The sequence below is a fragment of the Alternaria conjuncta genome (assembly GCF_024043145.1).
Source record: "Alternaria conjuncta strain BMP 0040 chromosome Unknown scaffold_1, whole genome shotgun sequence".
In the NCBI taxonomy this organism is placed as follows: domain Eukaryota; kingdom Fungi; phylum Ascomycota; class Dothideomycetes; order Pleosporales; family Pleosporaceae; genus Alternaria; species Alternaria conjuncta.
This window is the reverse complement of record NW_026250090.1, coordinates 1563066-1590165: the sequence shown is the minus strand read 5'-3', so window position 1 is coordinate 1590165 and position 27100 is coordinate 1563066. Positions and strand designations below refer to the sequence as shown.

At 53.0% G+C, this 27100-nt stretch overlaps 14 protein-coding genes across 14 annotated transcripts; 9 read left to right on the top strand and 5 right to left on the bottom strand.

Moving 5' to 3' along the window:
* Positions 1-566: 566 nt before the first annotated feature.
* Positions 567-1388, top strand: J4E85_000581 (uncharacterized protein; the record flags this gene model as incomplete). Its single annotated transcript, XM_051464871.1, has 2 exons — positions 567-1068; positions 1126-1388. The coding sequence occupies 2 exons, from the start codon at positions 567-569 to the stop codon at positions 1386-1388; spliced, it is 765 nt and encodes a 254-aa protein (XP_051331392.1).
* A 371-nt stretch (positions 1389-1759) lies between these two features.
* Positions 1760-2758, bottom strand: J4E85_000580 (uncharacterized protein; the record flags this gene model as incomplete). Its single annotated transcript, XM_051464870.1, has 1 exon — positions 1760-2758. The coding sequence occupies one exon, from the start codon at positions 2756-2758 to the stop codon at positions 1760-1762; it is 999 nt and encodes a 332-aa protein (XP_051331391.1).
* Positions 2759-5594: 2836 nt separating this feature from the next.
* Positions 5595-7253, bottom strand: J4E85_000579 (uncharacterized protein; the record flags this gene model as incomplete). The annotated part of the gene is made up of 2 exons (XM_051464869.1): positions 5595-6785; positions 6843-7253. 2 exons carry the CDS (start codon positions 7251-7253, stop codon positions 5595-5597), a joined length of 1602 nt encoding a protein of 533 aa, XP_051331390.1.
* A 263-nt stretch (positions 7254-7516) lies between these two features.
* YAH1 (mitochondrial matrix iron-sulfur protein) lies at positions 7517-8187 on the top strand (the record flags this gene model as incomplete). The annotated part of the gene is made up of 2 exons (XM_051464868.1): positions 7517-7785; positions 7839-8187. The coding sequence occupies 2 exons, from the start codon at positions 7517-7519 to the stop codon at positions 8185-8187; spliced, it is 618 nt and encodes a 205-aa protein (XP_051331389.1).
* A 266-nt stretch (positions 8188-8453) lies between these two features.
* J4E85_000577 (uncharacterized protein) lies at positions 8454-9503 on the bottom strand (the record flags this gene model as incomplete). Its single annotated transcript, XM_051464867.1, has 1 exon — positions 8454-9503. One exon carries the CDS (start codon positions 9501-9503, stop codon positions 8454-8456), a length of 1050 nt encoding a protein of 349 aa, XP_051331388.1.
* Positions 9504-9708: 205 nt separating this feature from the next.
* J4E85_000576 (uncharacterized protein) lies at positions 9709-11379 on the top strand (the record flags this gene model as incomplete). The annotated part of the gene is made up of 2 exons (XM_051464866.1): positions 9709-9786; positions 9835-11379. The coding sequence occupies 2 exons, from the start codon at positions 9709-9711 to the stop codon at positions 11377-11379; spliced, it is 1623 nt and encodes a 540-aa protein (XP_051331387.1).
* Positions 11380-12856: 1477 nt separating this feature from the next.
* On the top strand, positions 12857-13193 carry J4E85_000575 (uncharacterized protein; the record flags this gene model as incomplete). Its single annotated transcript, XM_051464865.1, is given in 2 exon segments — positions 12857-13156; positions 13170-13193. 2 exon segments carry the CDS (start codon positions 12857-12859, stop codon positions 13191-13193), a joined length of 324 nt encoding a protein of 107 aa, XP_051331386.1.
* Positions 13194-13674: 481 nt separating this feature from the next.
* J4E85_000574 (uncharacterized protein) lies at positions 13675-15231 on the bottom strand (the record flags this gene model as incomplete). The annotated part of the gene is made up of 1 exon (XM_051464864.1): positions 13675-15231. The coding sequence occupies one exon, from the start codon at positions 15229-15231 to the stop codon at positions 13675-13677; it is 1557 nt and encodes a 518-aa protein (XP_051331385.1).
* A 445-nt stretch (positions 15232-15676) lies between these two features.
* J4E85_000573 (uncharacterized protein) lies at positions 15677-16655 on the top strand (the record flags this gene model as incomplete). The annotated part of the gene is made up of 2 exons (XM_051464863.1): positions 15677-15707; positions 15754-16655. 2 exons carry the CDS (start codon positions 15677-15679, stop codon positions 16653-16655), a joined length of 933 nt encoding a protein of 310 aa, XP_051331384.1.
* A 497-nt stretch (positions 16656-17152) lies between these two features.
* On the top strand, positions 17153-18850 carry J4E85_000572 (uncharacterized protein; the record flags this gene model as incomplete). The annotated part of the gene is made up of 1 exon (XM_051464862.1): positions 17153-18850. The coding sequence occupies one exon, from the start codon at positions 17153-17155 to the stop codon at positions 18848-18850; it is 1698 nt and encodes a 565-aa protein (XP_051331383.1).
* A 486-nt stretch (positions 18851-19336) lies between these two features.
* J4E85_000571 (uncharacterized protein) lies at positions 19337-20707 on the top strand (the record flags this gene model as incomplete). The annotated part of the gene is made up of 2 exons (XM_051464861.1): positions 19337-20253; positions 20305-20707. 2 exons carry the CDS (start codon positions 19337-19339, stop codon positions 20705-20707), a joined length of 1320 nt encoding a protein of 439 aa, XP_051331382.1.
* An 846-nt stretch (positions 20708-21553) lies between these two features.
* J4E85_000570 (uncharacterized protein) lies at positions 21554-22767 on the top strand (the record flags this gene model as incomplete). The annotated part of the gene is made up of 2 exons (XM_051464860.1): positions 21554-21757; positions 21808-22767. 2 exons carry the CDS (start codon positions 21554-21556, stop codon positions 22765-22767), a joined length of 1164 nt encoding a protein of 387 aa, XP_051331381.1.
* A 133-nt stretch (positions 22768-22900) lies between these two features.
* Positions 22901-25228, bottom strand: J4E85_000569 (uncharacterized protein; the record flags this gene model as incomplete). Its single annotated transcript, XM_051464859.1, has 1 exon — positions 22901-25228. The coding sequence occupies one exon, from the start codon at positions 25226-25228 to the stop codon at positions 22901-22903; it is 2328 nt and encodes a 775-aa protein (XP_051331380.1).
* A 679-nt stretch (positions 25229-25907) lies between these two features.
* Positions 25908-26965, top strand: J4E85_000568 (uncharacterized protein; the record flags this gene model as incomplete). The annotated part of the gene is made up of 3 exons (XM_051464858.1): positions 25908-26091; positions 26156-26416; positions 26475-26965. The coding sequence occupies 3 exons, from the start codon at positions 25908-25910 to the stop codon at positions 26963-26965; spliced, it is 936 nt and encodes a 311-aa protein (XP_051331379.1).
* Positions 26966-27100: the final 135 nt, after the last annotated feature.

Below are 27100 nucleotides of genomic sequence, written 5' to 3'. Positions count from 1 at the left end.
TCTGTTTCAGCTCAAACCGCCGAATTGTCTAGCAAAGGCAACGGCAAACGTAGAAGACGCGGTTCTTATAGCAAGACACCAAAGACGCGAAAGACGCGCACACTGAAAGACCTTGTGAGGGTATGCAAAGAGCTCGGAGACACGAGTGACAAATCGCAATTGCTTGATCGGTGGAAGACGGTGCGCAAGTGTGCTCACCATGTCAGATTGCGATACATTACACACGAGCTCGTGCTTGAGCTGGAACAACTCTGTACAGATCTCAAGACCCAAGGAGGAGCTTCCGGCAAAGTCCGGGATCTTGCCAGAGAGCGGTATTGGGAGGCTGATTCGCCTCTAACAAGCAAAGGTATGTTGAAAAGCTTTCATCTACTAAGATATTGGATATGTGCTTATTGCTATGATCAGAAAACCCACTAGAAGAAGATGCGCTGGTGTCTCACTGGACCCCACTCCAACTCAAAAGCTGGGCTCTTTACTTGGAATCTCAACTCCTGTTCGCCAGTTTCGGTGTAAGAATCAGCCTTGTTCAATACGAACATCTCTCAAACAAAGGCGAAGATAAGATGGCTGCGTCGTTTTGGATCGCTGTCATGAAAAGGCTCGATACCCCTGGACGTCATAAATCCCTGGGCTCTGCTGTGGATGTTATCGATACCTATTTTGGCGATGACTGGGACTTAGCATCAGAAGTCAGTGATTCAGACGATTTGGACTCTAATTTTGACGACGACGACTACGCATGGTTCGCAGGTTACAGGCTCAGCCCAAACGTCGACATCCCCATAGCGCGTTTTACATCACGCGTTTGTCTCGAGTTGAAGCGAATGGCCCAGGTACCGCGCGGCAATGTCAGAGCCTTTCCACTTGCTCTCATATTGCGCATGGACGTTTTGGGAAGAGCGCGACTGAACTTGTTCGAGCGCTCCGTGCCGGTCGATGAAATAGAGGCATTCCTCCAAATTCTACTGAGCCAGGAGCCCAGAGCCGAGCCGTATCCAGAACGCCCGCTGGACTGTGCCCATGCGTTTCTCTATTTAAACTATTTCATCACGGGTGAAACATTCGGTAAGATATCAACTTAAACACGTAATCACATCAACTAATTTGATATGTCCTTGTCAGGTATGAATGCCCTCCATTTCCAGGGACCTCTCATCAATGCCTTGTTACCACTCGTGTCGCGCGATTTGCGGCGAGAGTATCGACGGAATCTCAACCTGGCTTTTGGTCGACGACTACCAGCTGAACTGTACGAGGAGATACTAGATCGCATCGAAAATGCGCATGATCTTCCCAAGGACCAAGCAGACTGGAAAGAAAAGTTGAAACTGATGCAAATCCACTGGGATCCTTTGTCGATTAATGGTCAACCATTCGAGTTCTGAATGGTGACATTAATGCATGTTTCTATCGTTTCAGGTTTTGCTGAATACCAAGGCCCATAATTTGGGCAGATGGCTATAGAGATGGAAAGAACCTTTACATTACTGTACACCTGTCTTCAGTATTCTTATTCACTCTCATACGAAAAATGCACAGGAAAAGGGAATCTGGAATAAAGACTAATGATGTGATATTGCTATGATACAGGATTGAACCACATCCACCAGGCAAGCAGAAAGTTAAAGGGGTGTTCTACTAGAGAACCCGTGCCCAAGAAAACAGAGGCTCACTAATGCAACGCCTCGCTTATAGACACAAAGAAGGGGAAGTATACACAAATCTCCGAGTAAATCCTAGCACACGAGCTAGCTTCTTAGACACACTGGGAGTACCAGTCGTTGGCAGCCTTGCAGCTACCCTTGGCGCAGCACTTAGCACCGGTGAAGCCCTTGCCACCGCACTGTCCGTACATGGAAGCGCAGCCAGCAGCGGGGGCAGCCTCCTTGGTAGGGGCAGCAGGAGCAGGAGCGACGACAGTGGCCATGGTGGACTTAGCAGGGGCAGCGGGGGCGGCAGGGGCAGGGGAGACCTCCTCCTTGGCGGGAGCAGAGGAAGAGCCACCAGCGGCAGCACCGCCCTTCCAGACAGCAGGGCCGGGCATGGGGAAGGCCTTGCGGCCGTTGTAGATGCTGAAGTTGGCGTAGGGGTCGGTAGCCTTGTAAGCACCGGGGAACTTGACCATGGGGCCAGGCTTGCCGCTACCACCGCCAGTAACCTTGACCTGCATGCAGGAGACGTAGTGCTCGGGCTGGTTGACGTGGGAGCGGTGAACACCAATGTGCTCGAAGCGGACGAGGTACTCGCCGTCGGGGGTGTCCTTGGGGATGGTGGCAGTGACAGTGTCCTTGTTGTAGGTGCACCAGGAGTTGCTGGTGAAGTCACCGCTGCCGCAGTCACCCTCATCGAAGATCTTGAACCAGTCGCCAGATCCGTCGTAAGACTGGACGCTGCCGGGAGCAGCGGACATGTAGACCAGGGCAGGGCCCGGGTGCTGGAACTTGGCACCAACACCGAGCTTGGCGGTAACGTCGTCGCCGGCCTTGACGGTCAGAACCTGGACCTTGCCACCAGTCTTAGCGGCACCCTGGTTGCAGACGATGTCGGGACCGTCGGCGGTGGAGCCATCACGGATGTCGGCGGCTGGGTTGGAGGAGAACTTGATGGGGTTGTAGGCGACCTTGCGAGTGGAAGGACGGACGTATTTGAATTGCGGCTGGGCAACACCACCAATGAGGTTGGTGTCAAAGAAGTAGTGGGCGGTGGCCACTTGGGCGACGGCGCTGAGAACGATGGCGGAGGCGGAGAACTTCATTCTGGCTAGCAGTAATGAAACTTGTGTAGTAATTGGTAAAAAGAAGTGAAGGAACGAATGTAAAGTGCTGAAAAGCGAGTGTAGAAAGCGATTGAAACGAATGTATTGCTTGCTGGTGAGTTGTAGATGTTGGACGGTCGTCCTGGTTCTTATATCAAAAGTCCTCCACGCATTGTACCAAACATCTTCATGCAAGCCAGGCGCCTAGACACCGGTGACCTGGTTCCCAACGGACGACAATTTCCCGTTGTAGGTATTCCAGGAGATAGGATGCAGGTTTCATCGACAACTACAGTCTTCCTTCCGTGATTGTGGGTGTTCTGGATCTCTTGGGAAGTGGACATGACCGTGATCCTTAGGCCGTTCTAAGCGTAGCAGCGCTTGTGAAAACATGCGACTCATTGAAAGGAGGCACGGAAGCTGCTGGTTCGGAAAGTAAAGTCAATGCGGATGTGATTTCTACGGGTCCTGCCAAGGTCGTTTACTGACACTTCATTGCAGTCCGCGATGTGACGAAACACTGGTCTCCTGTGTGGAATGCTTGACAGGCGTAGCGCCGTTTCGTTTAGAAACACTTGACGCCCATTTCGTCCAGAAGAGTGTTAGAAAGAGGAATTCCATGGCTGTGATTCGGTGGTGGCGTGCACGGACCAGGAGTTGAGTGCCGGTGGTTATACTTCGTAACGTACGGGCCGCTGTCTGTCAACACCAGCTCCACCCGATGCCGATGCCTAGCATGCCGTGTGGAAAGTTTGCGCGACCGCCGTCGTTGCCACCATGTCGGACCCGCTAGTGGACCGGAACATGGACGTCGGGAGTTGCGCGCAAACGATATCAGATCGTTCAGAGAGTGACCGCGATAGACCCGCCGACAGGTGCCAAGGCATGTGAGATTCTGTGAGAACTGTTGAAATCTCTTGTGGCGTGACAAGCCGGAAATTTGATTGCAACGTCCGGATAGCGTTTCCTTGTGTTGCCCAGGTGTGGTACACAATCTGCGGTGCATGAGCATTGGATACGTTAGATACGCGATAAGGCAGAAAATTTCACTGCAAAGCGTTTCATCTAGCAAGAGAAGGGAACGGAGTGGGGCTGTTCAAGGAACAGCTAGTTGTAACATGTAGTCCAGTTCATGTCATTTCACAAGGAAACACTCCGTGTGGCTGGGTCTCTTTGCCTTGGGTTCCGACCACCTTGCTCGGATAGCGAGCCGAACGCGAGCGCCTCGCTTTCGTTACATCCGATATTCTCATTGATGGAACTCCTGGAATCCATGCCGTTCAGCGCGTGGCCACTGCGCCCCCTGATCCTTCTGTCGTTGGGCGGAACCGCACGTCACTCAGGGATGTTCTCTCAGTCTGGGCACCCGCCTTATCCTCCGTAATATGCATGCCGTACAAGATTTCTGTGCCTGGTATGATGATATTTTCGGGGCGCGTTGTCTTGTCTCCTCCATCATCCTTTTTCTGTAGACCAGGAAGGCTGAACCTTATCCTTTTGCAGTTCACTTTGCCTTCCACCACATAATTCAGAAAAAGGCGATTTGGCCATGACTCCAAGTCGCTGTAGACAAGCTCTTTACCGTAGCCACCTGGATGGTTGCCAGGAACTAGTCTCAGAGTTCGTTCATATAGAGAGGGAAGAGCCCAGCGACTGAGTTATAGCAACAGCGTAATCTTGTATCCTTGCGCGGTACTCGTACGAATACTGTCACATGCCTTAAGATGTGGAATCGAGGCGTGGATGGTACCACGCGGACAGAAATGCTTGGCTCGTGGCGACAGGGCTGTGCGTGCTCGTTGACGTAGTTGTCGAGATCGAAGGCAGGTCTAAGTTCGTCCAACATATCTTTCTGCAGCTGCCTACAGCTGTAGAATGCTCCAAGGAAGTCGACACCGAGCTCTGGTGAAATATACATGTAATGGCATACCAATAGGCGTAAAATTGAGGGCAGTGAGAGCAAGGGACATGCTGACTGAAGACTCATGGGGCGAATCGGCGGATTTGTTTCCAAGAAAACTCATCTCTGTGAGAGCGGCGCTATGTACAAGTCCGATTGTATCGCTACTCATATCAAGCTTTGAGGCCATAGTTGAGAGTTCCTCAATGTCGGCTGGGCGGATTGAAAGTGCATAGGGATGTGACGTTATGGTGAGTTTTCCCAGGCGTGGATGTATCCATGATGGAAGTCTACGTGTTGAAATTTTCTCTGGCTTCGATGTGTGTGGTGAAACAAAGTCCAAGAGCCAATTGAAGCTGACGCTCACAATCAACACGTGGTGGTGGCTGATAAGAAGTGAGGTGGTACGGTATTTCCACGTGAGGAAACCGCTAGACTAGCTTAGGCTAGACCGGTTAACACAAGCATCACCATCGGGGTTCTGAGCACTCCTCTGCGTGCTGGGCTTTACTGCTACGCAATGATAGCATATTTCCGTGAGAAAGTCTTTAACAGCTTCGTGCTGCGTTTGCGACATTCACGTGGTGCAGTCGACCCGCTTTGGTGAGTTGGCATGCCGTGCGCTGTCGGACTTTCCACTTCCAGATACCGTTGTTAGTTTTTAGAAAAGAAAAACCAGCATACCACTCTATCTGGTTGGGCTACAAAGCCATAGTATGGGTTGTGAGTTTTGTTGAAGAAGGTGATATGATGCAACAATTTAAAAATGATTGAAACATCAAGTCGGGTGAACAAAAACTATTCGTTCAACATCAGCTAGGAGTGGTGTATATAGCATCGCCCAACGTGCGCATACGAACATCATGGCAAAACAACATAATCTACCAAACAATATCATCGCTCAAGTGCCTAGTGCTTAACTTGCAATATCACAGTCTAGAACTCACCGCCGCCACCTCCAAGAGCAGCAGCACCCCAAATCCCCACCAGCCCCCAAACACCCACTCTCCATCCTCTCCAAAGCCCATGCATACCCTGACCCTTCCTTGTGCGCGGCGGCCTAGAGAAACCCATCGCTTTTGCACTCGCTGCCTTAGCAGCATTCGGGGTCGAAACACTGATGCCCTCTTCGCGAGCGATGAACCACATAGTACCCAGAACACCCCTGTACTGACCCGGCTCCACGATAGTCTTGAAGCTCTGGTCAGAGGAGCTTGGTTTGTCCAGACCGTACGCTGGGCTCTTAGCACGGCTGGGAGGGGCCTGGTACTCAGATGCCAGACGCTGGGTTTCGTGGTCCTGGAGTGCGGCGACCTGGCCGCGGCGAAGGACGGTCTCGAGGGGGAGGCGGATGAAGAGCTCGGATATGGAGGAGAGGAAAGTGCTGAAGGAGTAGGTGGTCGGTGTAAGGATAGGGTCGATGCTGAGCGTTGAACGGAGGAAGAGCGGTGTTGAGGAGGAAATGAGAGTGGGGACGCAGGCGTGCATTATGGTAGCTGGGAGGAGGCTGGGGGCGACGGAGAAAGAGGGCAGAAGGGAAAGGCATGGGTATATAGATCGTGGCGAGGATGAGATGGGGGTGATGATGAGGCGTGTGCGCACCATGTCGAGGGGTGCGAGGAGAGTGGCTGCGATAGCTGTAGCAGCGACAGCAACACCCAGGGACGTGAGCGGGCTCGGACTGTCCAGGATATCTAGCCCTCCGATTCCACTTCCTGCTGAGCCCACGAGACCTGGGTCTGGTATGTTCAGCAGAGCTGATATCAGACTCCTGAACCAGCCCTCAGTTGTCTTAAGCAGGAAATTGTAGATGAAAGTGCAGTTGGTGCCCTTCCACACACCCCACGCAGACTCCTTCTGCCACAACTGTCCTATCACTTCGAGGAGTGAGTCTGGACGCTTGAGATCTAGTTTCCGTACGGCGGATGGTGGGGGCCGTGTGGGTGTTCGTGACCGGGATCGGCTATCGAGGCGTCGCTGGCGTCGCCGTGGGGACCTCGATTCTGAGACGCCCGATCGTGAGACAGACGGCGAATATGGCGACGGCGACGTGGGGTTCATGCGCGGGGCAGTAGATGTGAAGTATCCTGGCGAGTCCTCGTCAGACTCCTCATCAGAGGGCGGGTACTGCATCGATTAGCCCACATTCACATGCCAAAAGCCCCTCCAGTGCTCAATACATACATCCTCAAACTTTCCGCTCGCAAAGCTCTGGGGCCTGCTCTTGTGGCCAAACTCCTCACCCGTCAAGCCTGCCAGTTGTCCCTTTGCCTCGTGTATCTGCAAGATCGTCTTCGCGACCTCGAATGGTTGAGCGAGCAGGACGCTCGTGTAATTCCACAGAGCATGATCGAGCAGCTTCTTCGCATGCCCGGCTACCGTAGGCGAGGCTTCTGGGAAGTACGAGTCATAGTCTAGGTCGGAAAGAATGTCGCGTGCCTGACTGCCCAGACTCGATTTGCTACTGTTGCTGGGCTTGAAAGCGGGCGGTAATGACGAGGACGTCTGGTTCTGCGGGACGTCGGGCGGCGGACCAATAGATGGCGGGATGTAGTAGGGTCGTAGGGGGTTCGGGGCATCGCGAGAGGTCGCCATGCTATCTGTCGTTTTTTGGGGTAAAGATTACGTGAGGCTGGCGATGTTTATCGTTTTCTTACCCGCGGTGGTGGATGCGCTGGGTAGATCGACCGGGGTCATGCATGGCCTGTGCGTCAACATTTCTGACGTCTCACAGCATTCGGAATTATCGGCGCATTCACTCGTTGTGACACGGCAAACACTGCAACCCCTTCGCTCCCGTGTCTCCTTCTCCTATTAGACTCCAATCTCGGCCGGCTAGCGAACATCAATTCGGCATCATGGCTGCTAGAAGAGCTTGTGTGAACGCCTTGGAGGGGAGGATAGCGGGCGCAAGAGGCGCATCGTCGAGTCCGAGGAGGTTCGCCAGCAATTGGACGGCAGCGACATGTCGGAGATCGATTCAGACACAGACAACGGCAGTGTCTACACTATCAACATCGACTATTCTTAAAGCCACAAGCCCGTCATGGCTTCAGAGTCGCCGCCAATTCTCCTCATCGCCCGCATCCCGCCACGGTCATCTGGACCCACCCCGACCGGGTGAAGAGTGCGTCAAAACATGTCCAAACTGTACCAACTTTAACCACTGACGCCTTCTAGACGCAAAGTCACATTTGTAGACAAGGATGGCCATGCCTCCACATTCGAAGTAGCCGACGGCGACAACCTCCTCGACATCGCACAAGCCAACGACATAGAAATGGAAGGCGCATGCGGAGGATCTTGCGCATGCTCAACATGTCACGTCATAGTCGAAGACGAAGCCTACTACGACAAGATGGAGGAGCCGGATGATGACGAGAACGACATGTTGGATCTGGCCTTTGGACTTACCGAGACGAGTCGCCTGGGGTGTCAGGTCAAGATGAGCAAGGAGCTCGATGGGCTGGTTGTGCGACTGCCGAGCATGACGCGGAATCTGCAGGCCAGCGATTTCGACAGCAAATGAAAAGACTTTGGAGAAGTGTCGTGAATCCACAGGGGATTTATTGGTGGGGAGACATCTTGGGAGAAATGACTGCAGGACATCTGTTGGAAGGCATTATGGGCCATATCGCATACAGCATTTGAGACGACATGTATTATACGAACACTCCGCTTGCAGATGAACTGGCGTTGAGTACGACTCTGAACTTATGTATAGTATATGGTATCATGAACATATTCAAACTATGTCTTTTGTCCCAAACGCCGAGTTGTGCATATAAGTCGCCATCAGGCCTCCACGCTACCCTCCTTCTTTTGTCCTCCTGTGATCATGTCGAGGAAACCCTGCTTGCTCATCTCCTTGACCTTCTCTTCCCTCTTGTCCATACCAACAACCATGCCCGCCTTGCTCTCCCTCTCGGCCTGTTCACCCTTGACCTGCGCCGCTCGTACGGCGTTGAAGAGCTTGATGACACCCTTCTGTGCCGTCCGCCTGAGCTCCTTCTCCTTCGCTGATGTGGCGGCTGTGCTGACGTTGGGGTCGTTAAGGCCCAGAACGTCCTTCACACGGCCCTTTTCTTGTGCCGCCTTCCTCTCAGCAACAATCTGTCGTCGCGCCTTCTCACTGAGCTTGGAGTCGGCGAGCTCGCGGTTGGCGGTTGCGGCGTCTTTGCTGCGGGACAAAATGGGCTCGGAGCGTTTCGATGTCGTCAGCTTCGAACCAAGAATCTTGGAGATGGAGTTGGCGAAGGCTTCGGGGTCGTTTCGTTTCCGTACTTTGCGCGCGGCCGTGGTTGAGGTCTCGGAGGCATCTGATTCGGAGTCGGCAATCGAGAACTCATCCGCCTCAGGCTCAGAGTCATCTATTTCGTCCACATCGTCTTCGGCGTCGCTGGGCAATGGCGCTTCGTGGTCGACGGGCGCAGTCTTCTTGAGTGCCGACTTTGCCGGAGCCTGTGCAGGTATGCTGGCCTTGAACTTGGGCTCAGGTTTCTGCACGGGTGCCGCTTCGATTTCCTCTTCGTCGTCGCTGGCGGAAGACTCCTCTGCCGCTGCCGCTTGCTGTGCCGCCTTCTTGGCCTCGAACTTTGCCTGTTTCCTCAGCTGCTGCTTCGAGAGCTCTTGCTTTCCAGGTAACGTCGCATTGACACCAGACGGCTGGAATGGCTCCTCGGGCTCCTGGCTGCTTCCGCGCAATGGAGCATCGCGCGCGCCGCCTTCCTCCTCGCTGGAACTGTGGTAGTTCTTCTGCTTCTTGACCTTTCTCTTCTCCTTCTTGGGCACCTTTCCGCGCAGCTGCTCCTCGGTCCGTCTCCGTTTCAGCGATGTGTTGACCATTCTGGCTGTGAAAGTCGGGTTATGTGAATGCTGCAGGTAAATCGCGTCGCAGAAAAAAGTTCCAGGCGATCGGCGTTAGTAGCCCAAATGGCCGACGGCAAGCGCGCCCCGCCATAGTGGATTCCCCACAGAACACCACGAGAGGCACACCACCCAACACCCACAACCCTATCCCTACCATCATCTCTCCCTACCAACCGCCGCTATGGTGCTTCAAGATCTCGGGCGGCGCATCAATGCCGCCGTCACCGACCTCACGAGGTCGCCCAACCTCGACGAGAAGGTGCGCGCCCCGAGCAGGCGACTGAGGATAGGTGGCTAACATGCGCAGGCCTTCGAAGCCATGGTCAAGGAGATCTCCAACGCCCTCGTCGAAGCCGATGTCAACGTCAAACTCGTCATGAACCTGCGCCAATCGATAAAGAAGGCCGTCGACTTCAAGCACCTCGCGCCGGGCGTCAACAAGAAGCGCCTCATCCAGAAGGCCGTCTTCGATGAACTCGTCAAGATGGTCGACCCCCATGCCGAGCCCTTCAAGCCCAAGAAGGGCAAGTCCAACGTCATCATGTTTGTCGGTCTCCAGGGTGCGGGTAAAACGACGACGTGTACAAAGCTGGCGAGATGGTACCAGGCAAGAGGCTTCAAGGCCTGCCTGGTGTGCGCCGACACTTTCCGTGCCGGTGCCTTCGACCAACTGAAGCAGAACGCGACCAAAGCCAAGATCCCATACTACGGTAGCCATACGCAGACCGACCCTGTAGTGGTGGCGGGCGAGGGTGTGGAGAAGTTCAAGAAGGAGCGCTTCGAGATCATCATCGTGGATACCTCGGGACGACACAGGCAAGAGAAGGACCTCTTCGACGAGATGGTGCAGATTCAGAACGCTGTGACACCCGACCAGACCATCATGGTGTTGGACGGAACAATCGGACAGGCTGCGGAGTCGCAAGCACGCGCTTTCAAAGAAGCCGCAGATTTCGGAGCCATTGTCATCACCAAGACCGACGGTGCGGCAGCAGGAGGTGGTGCCATTTCAGCCGTCGCAGCAACACATACACCCATCGTCTTCCTCGGTAACGGAGAACACATGCTGGATCTTGAGCGTTTCGCGCCACAAGCTTTCGTCTCGAAGCTGCTCGGCATGGGAGATGTCCAAGGGCTCGTCGAACACGTACAATCTCTAAAGCTCGACCAGAAGGACACAATGAAGCACATCACCCAGGGTATCTTCACAATCAAGGACCTGCGGGATCAGCTCTCCAACATCATGAAGATGGGGCCGTTGTCGAAGATGGCGGGCATGATTCCTGGACTCAGCAGCATGATGGGCGGCATGGACGACGAAGAAGGGGGCACAAAGTTGAAGCGCATGATCTACATCTGTGACAGTATGACTGAGAAAGAGCTGGAGTCGGACGGAAAGATGTTCGTTGATCAACCCACGCGTATGACCCGTATCGCCCGCGGCTCTGGTACCTCGGTTCGCGAAGTCGAGGAACTGCTTACACAACATCGCATGATGGCCGGTATGGCGAAGAAGATGAAGGGTGGAATGGCAAACATGCAGAAAGCACAGGGTGCGATGGGCGGAGGCAACAAGCAACAACAACTCGCGGCTATGCAGAAGCGCATGCAAAGTATGGGTGGCGGCGCAGGTGGTGCAGGCGGCGGCATGCCAGATATTGGCGCTATGATGAAAATGATGGGTGGAGGAGGAGGCGGTGCCGGCGGCATGCCCGATCTATCCGCGCTCGGCGGCATGGGAGGGGGAGGTATGCCTGATATGGGCGCCTTGATGAAGATGATGGGTGGCATGGGTGGTATGCCAGGTATGGGTGGAAGTGGTGGAGGTGGGCAAGGCAAGGGACGGAGGTAGTGTCACAGCTAAGAGGATATCAGTTTGCGCTTTTTGATGCATAGCCGCGGCGTTCGGGTTTGATATCACATCGGGGGATTCTATGTGTTGAGGTACACGCTGTATGTCACTACTTCCACCTGTTCCATGCTCTGGCCTTCTGCCTGAGTAGCAATTGTCTTGCTCATGTTTGATACGAGGAGCTGTCTTGTGCCAGGTCGTGCCAGAACGTCAGTTTGTTGTTCCAGAATTATTAAGACAGCACTTTCGACTCAGTCTGTTTGCGGTCGCCCCCTATATCATCCCGATTCTCTTCTCTTACAACGTCCCAAGAGCCTCGTCAATAATAGCACTTGACACCGCTATACTGAACCACTGCACGATCCACAACAACCTATTGCAGCCATGGCCGCTCCACTTTCCCTCCTGCTCCACCCTTACTATTTCCCTGAGCTCGTGGAAATCTACAAAGCCTATATGCGCTCCGACTTCTCCACCCAACAACCCAATGCTCTCACGAACATTCTTCTCATCAATGATCAAATCAAGCATGAGTATGAGTCGGTATTCGTTAATGAGGCTCAAAATGTAGCCGCACGTCTGAGGCAGGATCTCACTACCCGCTTCCCATTACTGCACTTTACAGTCAAAATACCCCAGACCTGGGACGAAGCAAAGTGTTTGAGTATGAATGTCGTGATGAGTGCAGCGAACATCACGCAACCTAGGGTGTTTAGAACATTCACGGAACAGATACTGAGGGAACGTACGCTACTTCATACCCGTACCTTAGAGCTTCGTCTGGTAGCTGCGCATCCCCCCATGCCGATTCCGCCTTCGAATTCGTCTGGTACTGGTCCAGGTAGATACCACACACCGAGGCATCTAATCTTTGCACTGGGACAAGATATAGTCAACAAGTTCACGGGTAGCGATGAAACGAGGAAGAGCGGAGTCAGTAAAGTCGTTGTGTCGTGGGATGCTGGGATGGATGTAAATGACGAGTGGAGTGGCTTGTTACAACAATTGCATGTTAATGTTGCACACAGCTTGGGTTGGTATGGGCAAAGGGTTGCAATCATCGCTCAGGGGGTTAGGCAAGTTCAGTGGTGGATACTATGAGCAAGAGTTTCTAAGAACGAGAATGCGAAGTGTAGGGCTACGTTAACCTAGAAAAAAACTAAACAGCCTAGAGCCTACGTTAACGTTAGGCTACCTACTTTGCAAAGTTTTAGGTTAATGTAGTCTACAAACCTATTTAGTTTTTTTTTTATGTATAAAGTAGGGCTGTACCTAGGTAGAGGTTGTGTTATTAATGTAGAATCACCGCGATAACACTGTCAGGACATGCTGTTCTTCCAAGTTTTCACTACAACATGCCCATTCACACGCGCCCGTGAGCCTACTTAACGCTGACTCTTTCTTTTTCTAAACTTCCCGACTAACCCGCACCTCCACACCCAAAACATCAGTGCCAATCCACCCAAATTCACCAAACATGTCTGTCCCAAGCAAGCAGACACAAGAGAATTCCGAAGTTTCGGATCCATCGACGCATCAAGACGATCTCTCGGATCTGCTAGCTGAATACCCATTCGGTCACATAAAGCGCGGAGCCCACGAAGTCCACGAACTACAGGGCGTATCAATGAACCGCAAGGACGTCGTAGATCTACTAGACGCTTACGCAGCCCTAGACATCTGGTTCTACGTCCCCAACCCTCACTCTGACCTGAAACAACTAGAAGCCAACTTCTACCTTTCCGACAACAACATCTCCGCCACCAACACGCGCCATGTCATCGTCCTAGTCCGCCATTTTCTCATCTGCGTAGCCACATTGCCCCACTTGCATACTCTCGTTATTAATACAGACGTTCCAGAGTCAGCGACCCAGTCGCCGGAGACTGAGCTGCTCCAAACGCGGTTTATCAAGGAGATCATGCGGGAGGTTTTTGCGTGGTTTATAGGTGGTGGGGAGAAGTTTCGAGTGATTTTGTGTACCATGGGGGAGACGGATGCTGGGGGTAGTTTTAGGCATGTTTTAAGAGAGGCTGACGGGGAGAAAGCGGGGATGAGCGTGAGCCCTTGGGAGCAAACGTTTGGAGGAATGAAGAGGAGCGGGATTGTTTGGCGGAGGGTGGCATCTTCTGCGATCTCGATGCCGAGAAGAGCTTCCGTGTAAGCGGGTTGGTTGCCTGGGAAGCGGGGAGAAGACAAGATGTAACTGATGGAATGTGGATGTGTGGTAGAGCCTGTATAGGCTTTTTGAATGATACGAGACGTTGAAATTGCCGATAGCTACTGTATTGTTTATTATATTAGCTCCTCGCCTTTCTTGTCCATGTCTTTCTGCTGTGCCTGTTCTTTCTGATACTCTTCAAAGTCAAAGCCTAGCTCCTTCACATCTCTAATGTCCCTCCTCTTCTCCCCCATCTTTCCAAACGCCTGTCGTATCTTTGGGAAGTTCTCGCGACACCAGTACTCCCACTCGCCCCATATCGGTGGTGTCTTTCCCTTGCCGTTATTTTCCAACCCTTCTTTGCTCTCAGCGCTCAATGCCCATTTGCTCATTGCGTTGATGTAGTTGGCATCCTTGGGAAAGGGTAAAAGGTGGAAGTTTCGTCCAGCGCCCATTTCCTCCTCGATGCTTTGCTCCCAGTCGCGCATTTCTGAGTGTGAGGGGAGCGAAAGGCGACCGGAGTATACGCGCGCGAGAACAGCGGATTGCGCTTCTGCTACTGGGAAGGGGATAACGCGTTGGTTGAGGGCCAGGAAACTTAGGGTCGGCCGAGGGGCGTAAAAGACATGCTGGTATGTATGGTTTACTCTTTCGCCGGTGGTAATGAGTTTAGGTTCTACGTCTTGTAGGAAGGGTAGGCTGTAGAAATATCCGGTAGCAAAAACTATGGCATCGATGTCGTGTTCTTCTGTTCCGTCTTCAAACATTACGCCTCTGCTATTAGGGAGAAACTGTTTGATGGGCGAAACTTCTCGTCTCTTTTGATCTTCACCTGCTGTTCCGTGGGTTGCGCTGAACATGGATTGCGATCTTGTGGACCACAGGAGCGGCTTTTGACAGAACTCAGCGATCTGAGCACTGACGTCTGCGCCAGATGCTGAATTGCCTACGACGATTGTTTTCTTCCCAGTGAAATCCTCGGGCTTCCGGTAATACTTCGAATGGCTAATGCGACCGGGGTTCTTTGCAGCCCACTCTTTGATACCGGCCATGGGTGGTATGTAGGGAACTATAAAGTGGCCATTCGCTACAATAACCGCGTCGTAGACTTCGGAACTATCTTCGTTCGTAAGTAAGTTCCGCGAAGTGACTTTCCATGGGCTACTGGCGGCCTTGGAATCTATTGGGCTGACATTGATGACTTGTGTACAGTATCGAACAAGGTCTTGCACATCCGCGGAGTAATCGTCGATATATTTTAGTACTGTCTCATGTGTAGGAAATAATTGACTCTCCGCAGGCCAATCCAGGTCTTGGAAGCCCATTAGTCCTCTCGGTATATTCGTTTCGAGCTTTTCGTACATTGGCGACAGAAAGGAGGGAATTTTCGAAGTCCCGTCGATGCCATTCGTATCAATGTTCCCGTTCATTACTGCATCTTTGGATTGCCACTCTGGTTTTTGAACATCTTTATTGGGGTCGGTCTGAGGTATGTCGAAGAGATTCTCGTCCCGCTGTTCGCCTGTATATATCCAGATCCCCCCTGATCGACTTCGCTGTTCAAATAGAACGATCTTATCGAATACTTCCTCAGCTCGGAGGTATTTTGCCGCCGCCACACCCGATGGTCCAGCGCCTACAATGGCTATCGTCCTAGCTCTTATCGATGTTCTATCGCTATCGGAAGACATCGTAGCAAAATTTAGGAGGGCGATAGGACGAGAAGGACTGAATGATAGCGAAATACGCGAAGACGCAACAAAAATTCTAGTCAAAGGGTATCTCGAAAACAGCAAGGAGACCATGGGAAGAAGCTGGTGACATGGAATGACGCCGATGATCGAGGTGGAAAGCGAGGACCGGAGCTGATCGGAATGGCCTTCCGATCGGAACTAGGCGAGGCACCTCGGGCAGCTTCATGTGAGATGAGCTTGCGCATACAACCACCGGTGGTCAACTGATGATTCGGCCCTAACCAAACTTTATTAACTCACACTCCTTGACCGATACACCCCTCATTGCCGTAGTCGTCTCCTCTTCTCCCATTCCTACCCAGCAATGCTACGCACACTGCGACTTGCACGCGTTTCACCAACCCCACGACCAGTGCGAAGCTTCTCAACCAAGATTGCAGCCATGGCACCACTGCGCATCGGCTTCGTGCCAGGTAGGCGCGTCATCAATACTGTTGCATCGCCCGCTGACGGAAATAGAACACTTCTCCACACCGCTCGAGTTCGCGAAGAAGCACTACGGCCTCGACGCGAAGCTCCTCCCGTTCCCAAGTGGCACAGGGCACATGGTCACGGCCCTGCAAGCCGACGAAATCGATATCGGAGTTGGCCTTACCGAAGGCTGGATAGCGGCACTGGGAAAAGCACAGGTGGCTAAGCAGGACGCTGGCTTCAGCGTGGTGGGGACATACGTCGAGACTCCGCTGTGCTGGGCCATATCCACAGGCGCCAAGAGGGATGAGCTCAACGGAATACAAGACCTGAAGGGCAAGAAGGTCGGCGTTTCCAGGATAGGAAGCGGCAGCTACGTGATGAGCTTCGTGCTTGCCGACCAGCAAGGGTGGCTCGACACTTCGTCCAACAGCCCACCATTCCCCGTTGAGGTGCTGAACACGTTTGCGAACCTCCGTGATGGAGTCAACGACAGCACGGCCGACTTCTTTATGTGGGAGCACTTCACGTCGAAGCGCTACTACGACAACGGCGAGATCAAGCGCATCGGCGAGATCTACACACCCTGGTCCTCGTGGAAGATCGTCGCCGCAAACCACCTATTGAACCCGAAGAACTGGAGTTCGGCACCCAACGCCAGCAAGCCAGTGCTTACTGGGGAACTCGAGGACGTCATGGACAAGATCAACAAGGGAGTCAAACACTTTGAAGCGAACCAGGAAGAGGCCGTCCAGTACATCAGCACCAAGCTCGATTACTCGGAAGAGGACGCGCGAGAGTGGTTGAAGACTGTTCGTTTCGCCAAAGATGTGAAGGGCGTGGACAAGGAGGTTGTCGAGAAGACCGTTGGTATACTGCAGAAGGCTGGTGTGTTGGGCGGCCAGGTTGATCAGTCCGCTATGATCGGGCTCGAGCGACATGCGGCATGAAGCTAATTTGTGCCAACCGCTGAATATCATGCCACGCGACTCGGACAACGGTTCGCGCACCGTGCCCAATAGCTCTAGTGTCGGCAAGCACACCGTGCAATAGGATCGCCAGTGCATGGTCGGAACGATGTCAAAGCTCGGAGATTTGGGTTCCATGCTTTTTGTTTGTTATGTACTGCATATCAGTCGGAGCATCCGTCTGCAACTACCAACGCAGCGATGCCTTCACCAGTACCGTCACATCGAAGAGCCAATACAACGCACAAGGCAATGCATTCACCTGTTTCACCTCTACAGAGTGCGACTTCACAGCACCGCGAAGCATTTATACTCGCCGGCAGGTTCTCATGGAGTGCCCTTGGAGATTCTCGCACAGCTACCTGCGCCTCGACCACCGACATTCCACTACAACGGACCCTAAAAGCCTTCGCCTCCGAGTCCAGCCCAACACGAAGAAAGCCTACTTTCGTCAACTTTTCCAGACCACTACCCCCGCAATGCCAACCGGCACTCCAAAAGAGCTAGAGTTATCTCACCTCGATCAGCAGCCCCACATCCGCGTGTATGGCCGCTACTACATCATATTTCCCTTTCCGGACATCAGTCGCGCCCATGAAGCAAAAGAGGCGCTGCACAATGGCTTCAAAGAAGTTCTGAGACAGTTTCCATATCTCGCTGGCACTGTGGACTTAGACCCCTCTACCGACCTTCTCCGTGTGCAGTACCCCGACCCCATCGATCTCGAAGCCGAGGCACGCCGTATATTCACAGTCAGTTACGACGATGCACAGCATGACTACGATTCGCTTGCGAAGGACGCCTTCCTCCCAGACGAGTTGCCCGCTACTATCTTCTGCCCAAACGAACTGAAACACCACGCTGGATTGGGCGAAGATGCGTATGCCGAAAGGATGACAAGCTTTTCGAAAGGACCTTTGCCCACCTTCGCGGCCCAGGCTACCTTCATCCCCGGAGGTCTGATACTGAGCGCCTGGTGGTATCATGCCGTTGTCGATGGCACTGGCAACGGAAGGATCCAAAAGATATGGTCCGATGCGGTACGAGCTCTCAGCATCAAAAAGAACAAACTACCGCCAGTTCGTCCGCCTGCTAGATACTATCGCGTACCAAGCTACAAGGATCAGCTCCAACCATTGAAGGATATCGTCAAGGAATGGAACGTGGTACCAGACCCGTCATCAGCGCGTCAAGCGCTCGCAACGCTGGTCCAAGAAGCCGATGCAGCAGGCCAGTCTACTAATTCACCTGAGAAGCCATTTGCGAAGCGCTTTGAGCTCCGCAAAGGACCGGATGAAGGACCCAATAAAGTCGTTGCCGAGATGTTTCGCTTCTCATCACAAGCTATCGAAGAGCTCCGTAACGAGCTATCTGTTAAGATCGGGAAGCGTGTATCCAACTTTACCGTACTATCAGCTATCGTCTGGGCAAATGTCATACGCGCTCGCTCAAAGTCGATCACAGCTTCGGGTAACACGCAGTCGACCCTTGCCGTCGTTGTAGATCTCAGAAAGTTCCTTCCACTGCCCTTCTCATCCCCGGATTATCTTGGTAACCTGGTGTTGTCCGCTACGCCTACCTTGGATCTTGATGGCGCTGCGGCCTCTCTTGAGGACATCGCAGCCAAGATTACAGATGCTCTGCACGCCATCAACGCGAAATGGGCAGTCACCCAGATCAACAGCGTCCTTACCAACCCTGCCGAAGCGCAGCAATCCCTTTTGAAGTTTCCCAAAGGCCCAGACCTATACATCACCAGTTGGCAAAGGATGGGAGCTGACAGGGAGTGGTGCATCCCAGGCACGAGCAAGTCAAATGCGACTGCTATCCGGCGAGCGGCGTGGGTCAGCGAAGGTGGCATCGTGGTCTTGCCCAGGGAAGAAGACAAAGAAGGACAAGAGGGTGAGCCCTATGAGATCATGATCAGTCTTACAGAGGCCGACATGGAACGATTCAGGGCCGGATTAGAAGATGCTAGATGGTTGGTCGACTCGTCATATAAGCCGGGCAAGGTCGTCACCTGGCGTGACATATTCTCTCGTCGTCTTACCGGATTCGGACTGGCCTACGGTGGTGCGCTCTGCCTCTTGACCGTGGTGATATGTGTGTGCACTCTCTCCCAGTCTGCGCGGATAGCTGGTGTTACACAGGGTCCTGCTCAGGAAGAACTCAGGTAGATAGGCTTTGTTCAGAGTGTCGGATCTTTATAGGTGGTCTGGCATCGAATAGGGAGTTACCCTCATTACGACGAAGGAAGTGAAGAGAACATGGCGAATGCGCCTGTGATGTGGCCAGAGTGGCTACAAGTGCCGAATGTAACCTAAACCAGCATCTCAGGGCGTTCTCAATTGAACGACTCATGTATACTGCACAAACATCCTTTGATGTCTCCGTTATTCCTCATTCGTGGTGTTTGCTCCCGGCTTCGCAGCAAACGCGATCGTGCCTCGCTTGCGCGATTACCTTCACCGCTCGGACCTGTACCTGCAGTTTCATGACTAAAAGTGACGATCCTCCGCGGCATGCTACCCGCTAGCGCCCCATCCAGCATCGACCCTGAGAAAATCCAGTTGCTACATGGCACGGCCAGCTTACACACCAGCGCCCAATAATTAGGCACTATCATCACTATCGAAATACCCTACAATTTCCCTAGCAAAACCATGGATCCCGAGAGAGAGAGTCTGCTCTCATACCACGAGACGCAGCGTGAAAGAACACAACAGCTGCTTTCGCACGAGATCACAGCGAGTGCGCAAGCTAATGAAGATTACCCGGTTGATCATGGCAAAGTGGCGTGGATGCAGGTTCTTGGTGGATTCATTCTGTTCGCGAACAGTTGGGGCTTACCGAATGCCTTTAGCGTCTTTCAAACATACTACGTCGACACCTTGATGCCGGAGCAGGATGCGTCGCGTATTGCCTGGATCGGATCGATTCAGCTTTTCTTCACCACTATCGGTTGCTTGCCTGGCGGTGCGCTGCTTGATCGGGGGTACCTCAAAAGTATCATCGCTGTTGGCACGGGCCTCGAGGTACTGGGGTTGATCCTGACTTCTTTCTTCAAGAGCTATTGGGCCATCTTCTTCGCCCAGGGAGTGTGCATGGGTATCGGCAGCGGTTTGATGGCGATCGTGCCTGTCGCTGTGCTAGCCATGTTCTTCGAGAAGAAACGCATGCTGGCTACTGGTCTTGCATCGACCGGTGCCAGTGTTGCTGGCATTGCTTACACTCTCTCCTTACGCTCGCTCCTCCTCAGCGTCGGGTTCGCGTGGGCTGTTCGCATCTTTGCGCTCATCATATTGGTGACCAACGCCGTCGCTTTTGTGGTGATGCGCTTGCAGCTTCAGTACGGTTCCAAGGGCTCCAGCTTCGGCTTTCACCACTTCAAGGATCTGCCATACACGATCTTTGTCGTCGCGTTCACGCTGTTCGTCGCGTCCTCGTTTGTGCCGTTCTTCTTCATACAGGAGTACGCTATCAAACTCGGTGTGTCGAAGGATATGGCATTCAACTTGTTGTCGATCATGAACGCCGCCAATATCTTTGGGCGATTTGTTCCAAACTTCATCGCCGACAGGTACGTTCTCATCATCCAATCTTCTTACTAGCCTAGTACTGACAACTTTAGGTACGGCGGTGTTAACACCCTACTTCCTCTCACCGTCGCATGCATCATCACCCTCTGTATGCTACCCCTCGCTCAGGAATTGAACGGTCTCATCGCTATCAGCATCGTGTACGGCTTCCTTTCTGGCGGCGTCATTATCATCCCTGGTCCCACAATTACGAATCTCTCTCCAAACAAGGCCTCAATTGGCGTACGTCTCGGATTGGCGTATCTTGTTGCTGCTTTCGGCGGGCTGCTCGGTAACCCTGCCATGGGCGCACTCAAGGGCGAGGGAAATGGTGCGGTAGAGAACTTCAAGGGTGTATGGTTCTGCGCGGCAGGCGCAATGGGTGTGGGTGCCGTAGCTCTTATCGCCACACGATGGCTCAAGTTGGGTAGCATGTTGGCTGCAGGCAGAGTATGAAGTTCGATGGGAAACCTCCAACTCTGAACTTCCTAAAAGGCAGGTGGTCGTAGAAGAATGTCAGCTTACCGTGGCTAATCTAATCACGCCCAACGATGCAGGCTGAGTCGGTGTTGTCTACGCAGCCAATCACATACTGCCACCGATTAGATCCTTAGTGGGAGACGCGCATGAGGCAGTATTCTGAAGATCTGGATCACTTGATAGCTGCCATGTAGCACTGCATCCCGAAGAGGAAACATTCCAAATCCAGCCGACACAGTATGGAACGAAGACGATATATAAGATGAGATACCGTCAGCATACTCTGAAATGCCACCAGTACCCTAGTCATAGATTGGGTGCATCCCGGCAAGCGAAAATGCTACTCTTTGCCTCCACCACCTCGTTCCTCTCAATCCTCTCCACTCTCCCCATCACACACGCCGCGTTCTACTACCCCACACCCACACGCTCCTTCCTTGAACATATCCTAGTCGACAACTGGGGCGCCTATGCTTCCAATTTTTCCTCCGCGATCACCCCTTGCACAAATTATGTCTCGCAGACCAGTACTACAGGGCTCAATAGTGGTCGCACCACCGCTGCCCAATGGATGCGCGTCATGTTTCACGACTTCATTACTGCGAATGTGAGTGCGGGCACGGGAGGGATTGATGCTAGTATTGGGTTCGAGACGGCGAGGGAAGAGAACAAGGGGAGTGCGTTTAATGATAGTTTTTCGTTTTGGAGGCCGTTTGTTGGGGAGGGGATTTCTAGTGAGTGCATCGCTCTTGATGAGTGTTTGGTGATGAAAATGGTGCTGACGAAGCGGTAGTGGCTGATCTTGTTGCACTCGGCACGGTCATGTCAAATAATTTGTGTGGAGGCACGCAGATGCCGTTCCGACCTGGCCGCGTCGATGCGATTGAAGCAGGAAAGACGACGGGCGTCCCAGCACCAGAGACGGATCTGGAAGAGACGTTACTTTTCTTCGAGCGCGCGGGGTTCGACAAGGTGGATGCTATTGGGCTCACGGCTTGCGGTCACACTATGGGCAGCGTACACCACGTAGGTTTCTGATTGCTATTTGATAGGGCGATACTCACTCATTGGTGTAGGGTGGCTTCCCAGAGGCTGTAGACGAGAGCTTCGTCACCCCGAATAACACGAATGGCGGTAGTAACTTCGACACTACACGCGGCGTCTTCGATCCAAATGTCCTCGGCGAATATCTCAACGGTACAGGGACTAAGGGAGGACCATTGGTGAACTCTTACAACGACACGATGAATTCCGATAAACGGCTTTACGAGAGCGATAAGAATGCGACGATGCGCACTCTCTTCGCGCAAGGAACAGGCTTTCTTGCTACGTGTGCCGAGCTCATGGGCCGAGCCATCAACACCGTACCTACTGCTGTTCAGCTCTCCGAGCCAATTACCGTCATGCCGGTCAAGCCTGTGAATGTCACCTACGACTTCAGCGGGGACGGAAAGTTGATGCTCTCGGGAAAGATCAGAATCCTCACACCGGCAGGCAGCTCACCCCCGCAATCACTAACTCTTCGCATGAGCGACGACGAGACAGAACTCGAACCAGAAGTCGAGATTGGAAGCTCAGTTTTTGGTCGCAGTGGTGGCGAATATGGAACTACGACTTACTTCCCGTTCTCGCTTTCTGGACCCGCCATTCAAAATGCCACGTCTTTCTCCGTCCAGGCACCCGAGTCACGGGAACAGGCATTCCAAACCCATAGCCAAGTCTTCGTCGTTCCAAGCTTAACAGTTCTGAGCGGCACAGCACTCAATGTGACAGTTGCCGACTGCCAGAAGAGCTCGTGTGAAGATTTGACTATCCGCATCTCCGCCCCGATAACACAGCGTGGCACGCTGGCGCCGAAGATGAGTGAGATGGATATGGTACTGAGTGGAGTAAAACAGGAAAGAAGGGTATGTACAATGTGCGAGGGGCAGGTTGTCCTGCCCGATGTGCCGACTGGGCTAGTTACTATCGAAGCTTTCATGGAAGGGAAGCTCGTTGACACCCTTTTGATTGATGGAGGGCAGGCCGGTTGGTAAGGTGAAGGGACCTGAACCCGTGTCGTCTCTTGCGGCACTCGCGCTGTTGAACTTACAAAACTAGACGGCTTTCAATACAATGTATATTTCAACCCCAAAAGGGTTTCTTCTAGATTGCGACTCATCACAATGCCTACAGCGACGATGTCGACAGTGACCACGGCCGCTCACCAACATCCCACTTCTTAGGCTCTTCACCCATATAAAACACCAACTCGCCTCCTTCCGCAATCTCGCTATGCTTCAACCAAGCTCGATCGAGTTCCTGCCCGTTCCAGGTAACCTTTTGCGGGTAATAGCTTGTGCTTGACAGGTTTTGGGCCCGAATAGTCAACGACGTCTCCACTGCCGTTCCACCAAAAAGCGAGACCTTGAGCCAAGAGAAGCGGGGAGCAGAAAGAAGGTAAAGCGGCTGAGCAGACACAGGATACATGCCCATGAGATTGAACACCAGCCAACTGGGTAGAGCACCACCGTCGATGTTTCCGGGGTATCCGTCACGGTCGTCGCTGTAGAAGTCGTCGACGATAGCTCGAGTCCGGTTGACTGTCATCCAGTTCATACCAGGTACGTAGTTGTAGAGGAATGGCGTTGCGAAGGATGGTTCGTTTCCTGGGTTGAAGAGAGCAGAGCCGGCATCGTTGTTTGCGCCAACTGATGTACCGAAGCCTGGGATGAAAGAGGCGTCTAACCGACGGACGAAAGCCTCGTCGCCGCCCATCAGATCTATGACTTTGGCCATGTCGTGTGGTGCGACACTGAATGCAGTCTCCCAAACCTTGGCTTCGTAGATGTCTGCATCCCAACCGCATGTTCCGCAGCTCAGCGGGTCATACGCCGTGGTGTTCCACGTCCCATCCGCGTTTCTAGGGCCTGGGAAGCCAGTGAATGTACCCGTGCCGTTGAGAGTTGTGTTTGCCATGGGATTCCATTGGTTTTGCCACCAGCTTGCTCGTTCGCGCATCTGATCGACGTCTTCCTGGGACTTCTTAAGTCCAGCTGCCATGCTGTAGATCGCGAAGTCGTTCTGCGGGTACTCGACGCCACGAGAAACACTGCGGGTGTGGTTACGCGTGATGAAGCGAAGGGAGAGATAATCATCCAGTGCTCCTCTGCCTTCCTTCGTGGCGCCGTCGAAGGCGACCGGATCAACATTGCGCTCGGGCAATATGTTCGCATCCTTCATCACTGCCTTGTAGGCCTCTTGCCAGTCGATCCCGCTGTCGAGCTCGCCTCGGCCAGTCTCGCCGGCAAGTGCATGGACGCTCTTGACGAAACCGTCCGCCAAGACCATGTCTGCGTGTGTGCCGCCCTGAACACGACCATTCCAATTTGCTGCGCGACCGGCTGGCAGATAACCCTCTTCGGTGAAGATAGAGATGAGACCAGAAAGAATGCGTGAGTATGGCTTCGTGAATACCAGGTGATACAAGGGCAGTAGGGTACGATAAGTGTCCCAAAGCGTATAATGGTCATCGTAGTATGGCTTAGCATCGTTTGACTCCCAATTAGGGCATTCGCCGGTTTTGTCGGTTGGCATCAGACCTGTTTGATACAGCCCAGAGTAAAGCATCCTCTTCAACGTTTTGTTGTTGCTTGTCGAATGGCCATCGTCTCCAATCTGTATCTTGTTCAAAATTTTCTCTTCCCATACTTGCCTTCCTTCGTCAACGACATCCTCGAAGGATTTCGCATCAGGAAGCTCATTTTCCACGTGAGAGCATGCCTGCGCAGCACTAATGTACGAAATGCCCAATTTGGCCTCAAGAGTAAGGGTGCCGTTGACTCGCTGCTCCACAGGCGACCAGCTGAAAAGAGCGCCAAGGCCCATTCCGCTCCCAGCATAGGACCGGACATCAGCATACGCGCGCGGTACAGGGCGAGACTTGAAGCTTGGTGGCGAATAAGGATTGTACTGCCAGCTAAACGTGCCAGCGCCGGGAGTACTGGGAAGTTCTCCCTGAACATAGTCGGATGTTGGGGTGAGCACAGATCCTGCAGGCACACTAAAGTTCCCGCAGAAATGAATCGTCTTTGCCCATGCGCTGTACCCACACATACAATGTGTGACATCTTCTGGTGCTTCGCAGTTGGGGCATGGCTCGATGCAGGACTCGGTCTCATCAAAATCTTCGATAAGACCCTCAATTGTGCTGGGAGGCCAGTTACCTTGGAAGGCTGCTGGCTCAGACTGGTCATGCCAATGTTCTGCATTGAACGCGGTTTCCAGAGCAACCGAGCAGTAATGTTTTCGACCGGCTGCGTGTGTAGCGACTCTATGTCTGGGAATACCGTTTTCGTCCTGAGAGTAGAAGAACAGGCAACCATGTAGATCGTGATTGTATAAGTCTTTCAGGAGCTTAGTGACAACGCCAGAGGTAAACGCCGTCTTTTCGTGTTGCTTGCGCGTAGCCTTTTCCCGAATTTGCTGGAAGACTTCATCTTGTGTCAAGGGTAACATCGTTATTGCGATGTTAGAAAATGGTAGCAAGGCCTCTGGTTGATCCAGAGCATGACTCCCTTCTTACCAGAATAAACATACTCGAGGTATTTACGTATCGAGGCCATATCGCGATGCATTGTGACATTGTGAAAGGAGATATATATCGTGCCAGTGGAGTCGTCTGTTCCATAAAGAGACTTGAATCGCGCGCTGTGAAATCCCGATTGCGGTCGTAGGGGCGTTTCACAATGACCATGCTGGAAGAAAGAATGATTGCGCGACGAAAATAAGTCCACTGTATGCTTGGCACGTCCGCGCTCTCGCACATACTAGGGCCTCGAGCCTATAGCATGTGATCTGGGCATTCCGGTGTATGCATGGTGTGGATATATCGAAGGCTTGGAATTGACGCTAACGGGGAACACCTGCGGAGAAATATCGCAAGATAGAAGCTGGTTAATATACGTTCTCCTCCGTGTCGTGATAGGGCTAGCCGGATGGTTAGTACGTAGATCATGCTCAGATGTACGCAGCAGTGCGATCTGCAACGCCATGTACCCGGCGCTGGAAACGGGGTACAGAATAGATCGCCGTACTACTTGCTTCTGTGGAACTCCGGTCGAGGATAGCTATAAGAAGCCTCCATGGTGCAGAGACTCCGGAACTAAGTCGGTCAACCTCCATCTCAGTCGACACCATGTTCGCACTCAACTCCATGTTGCCTGTGCTCTTCGCAGCTGTGGCATCCGCGCAGCTCACCTCAAAGCTCACGGAGATCACCGACTTCGGCCCTAACCCGCGCAATGTCTCGATGTTCATCTACGTGCCGGCCAACCTGCCGCCAAATCCCCCGATCTTGGTGTCTCCCCATTGGTGCCATGGTGGGATTATCCCGTGTACTAACTATCTGCGAGACATTTACTGACTTCGTACACTCATCTTTAGGTACGGCCCAGCAGGTCTTCGATTACCGGCCCTGGGCTTCGCTTGGTGACGAATATGGGTTTATCTCGATCTATCCCAATGCTTCAACGCTGAATACGGATCAATGCTGGGATGTGAGTAGCCAAGAGTCGCTCACCCACAACGGAGGAGGCGACGCGCTAGGCATTGTATCCATGGTGCGCTGGACTTTGGAAAAGTACCATGCAGACAAAGACCGTGTCTTCGTTACCGGAACAAGTTCAGGCGCGATGATGACCAACGGTAAGACCGGACGGCATGAAATGCATGTGAGACACACGCTGACTCCGTACCTCCCCAGTCCTTATTGGTAGTTATCCAGATGTATTCGCAGCGGGAAGCGCATGGGCCGGTGTACCCTTCGGTTGCTTCGCTGGCGACGGCTTCGACGTCTGGAGTGACGCGTGTGCTAGGGGCCAAATCGTCAAGAACGGACCGCAATGGGCAGCTCTTGTGCGCAACGCATATCCCACGTATCGCGGCTTTCGACCGAAGTTCCAAACACTCCATGGCACAGCAGACACGGTACTTTATCCACAAAACTTCCGTGAGCAGATCAAACAGTGGACGAGCGTGTTTGATGTGAGCCAGAAACCGACGGAGATTACCGAGGACGTTCCTTTCGAAGGATGGACGAGGTTTCGTTATGGCGACAAGTTCGAAGCGTACGAGGCAGGGAGTGTAACGCATGATATCCCGACGGATGCCGATACGGTGATGGACTTCTTCGACTTGAAGTGCAGCGGGCCGAGCTGCTTCTCGAGGCCCAGATCGGGTAACAGTACATGGTAGTTGATATGGTGTCTTGTTAGCTGTTGCTGTGGAGTCTGTGACACACACAAAGTATAGCGCTCCCATATCAAAGAAGAATAGAGTGCGACGTTAACTCAGACGGCGGCCTGGTCTTGGTTCGGGCTGGTCATTGAG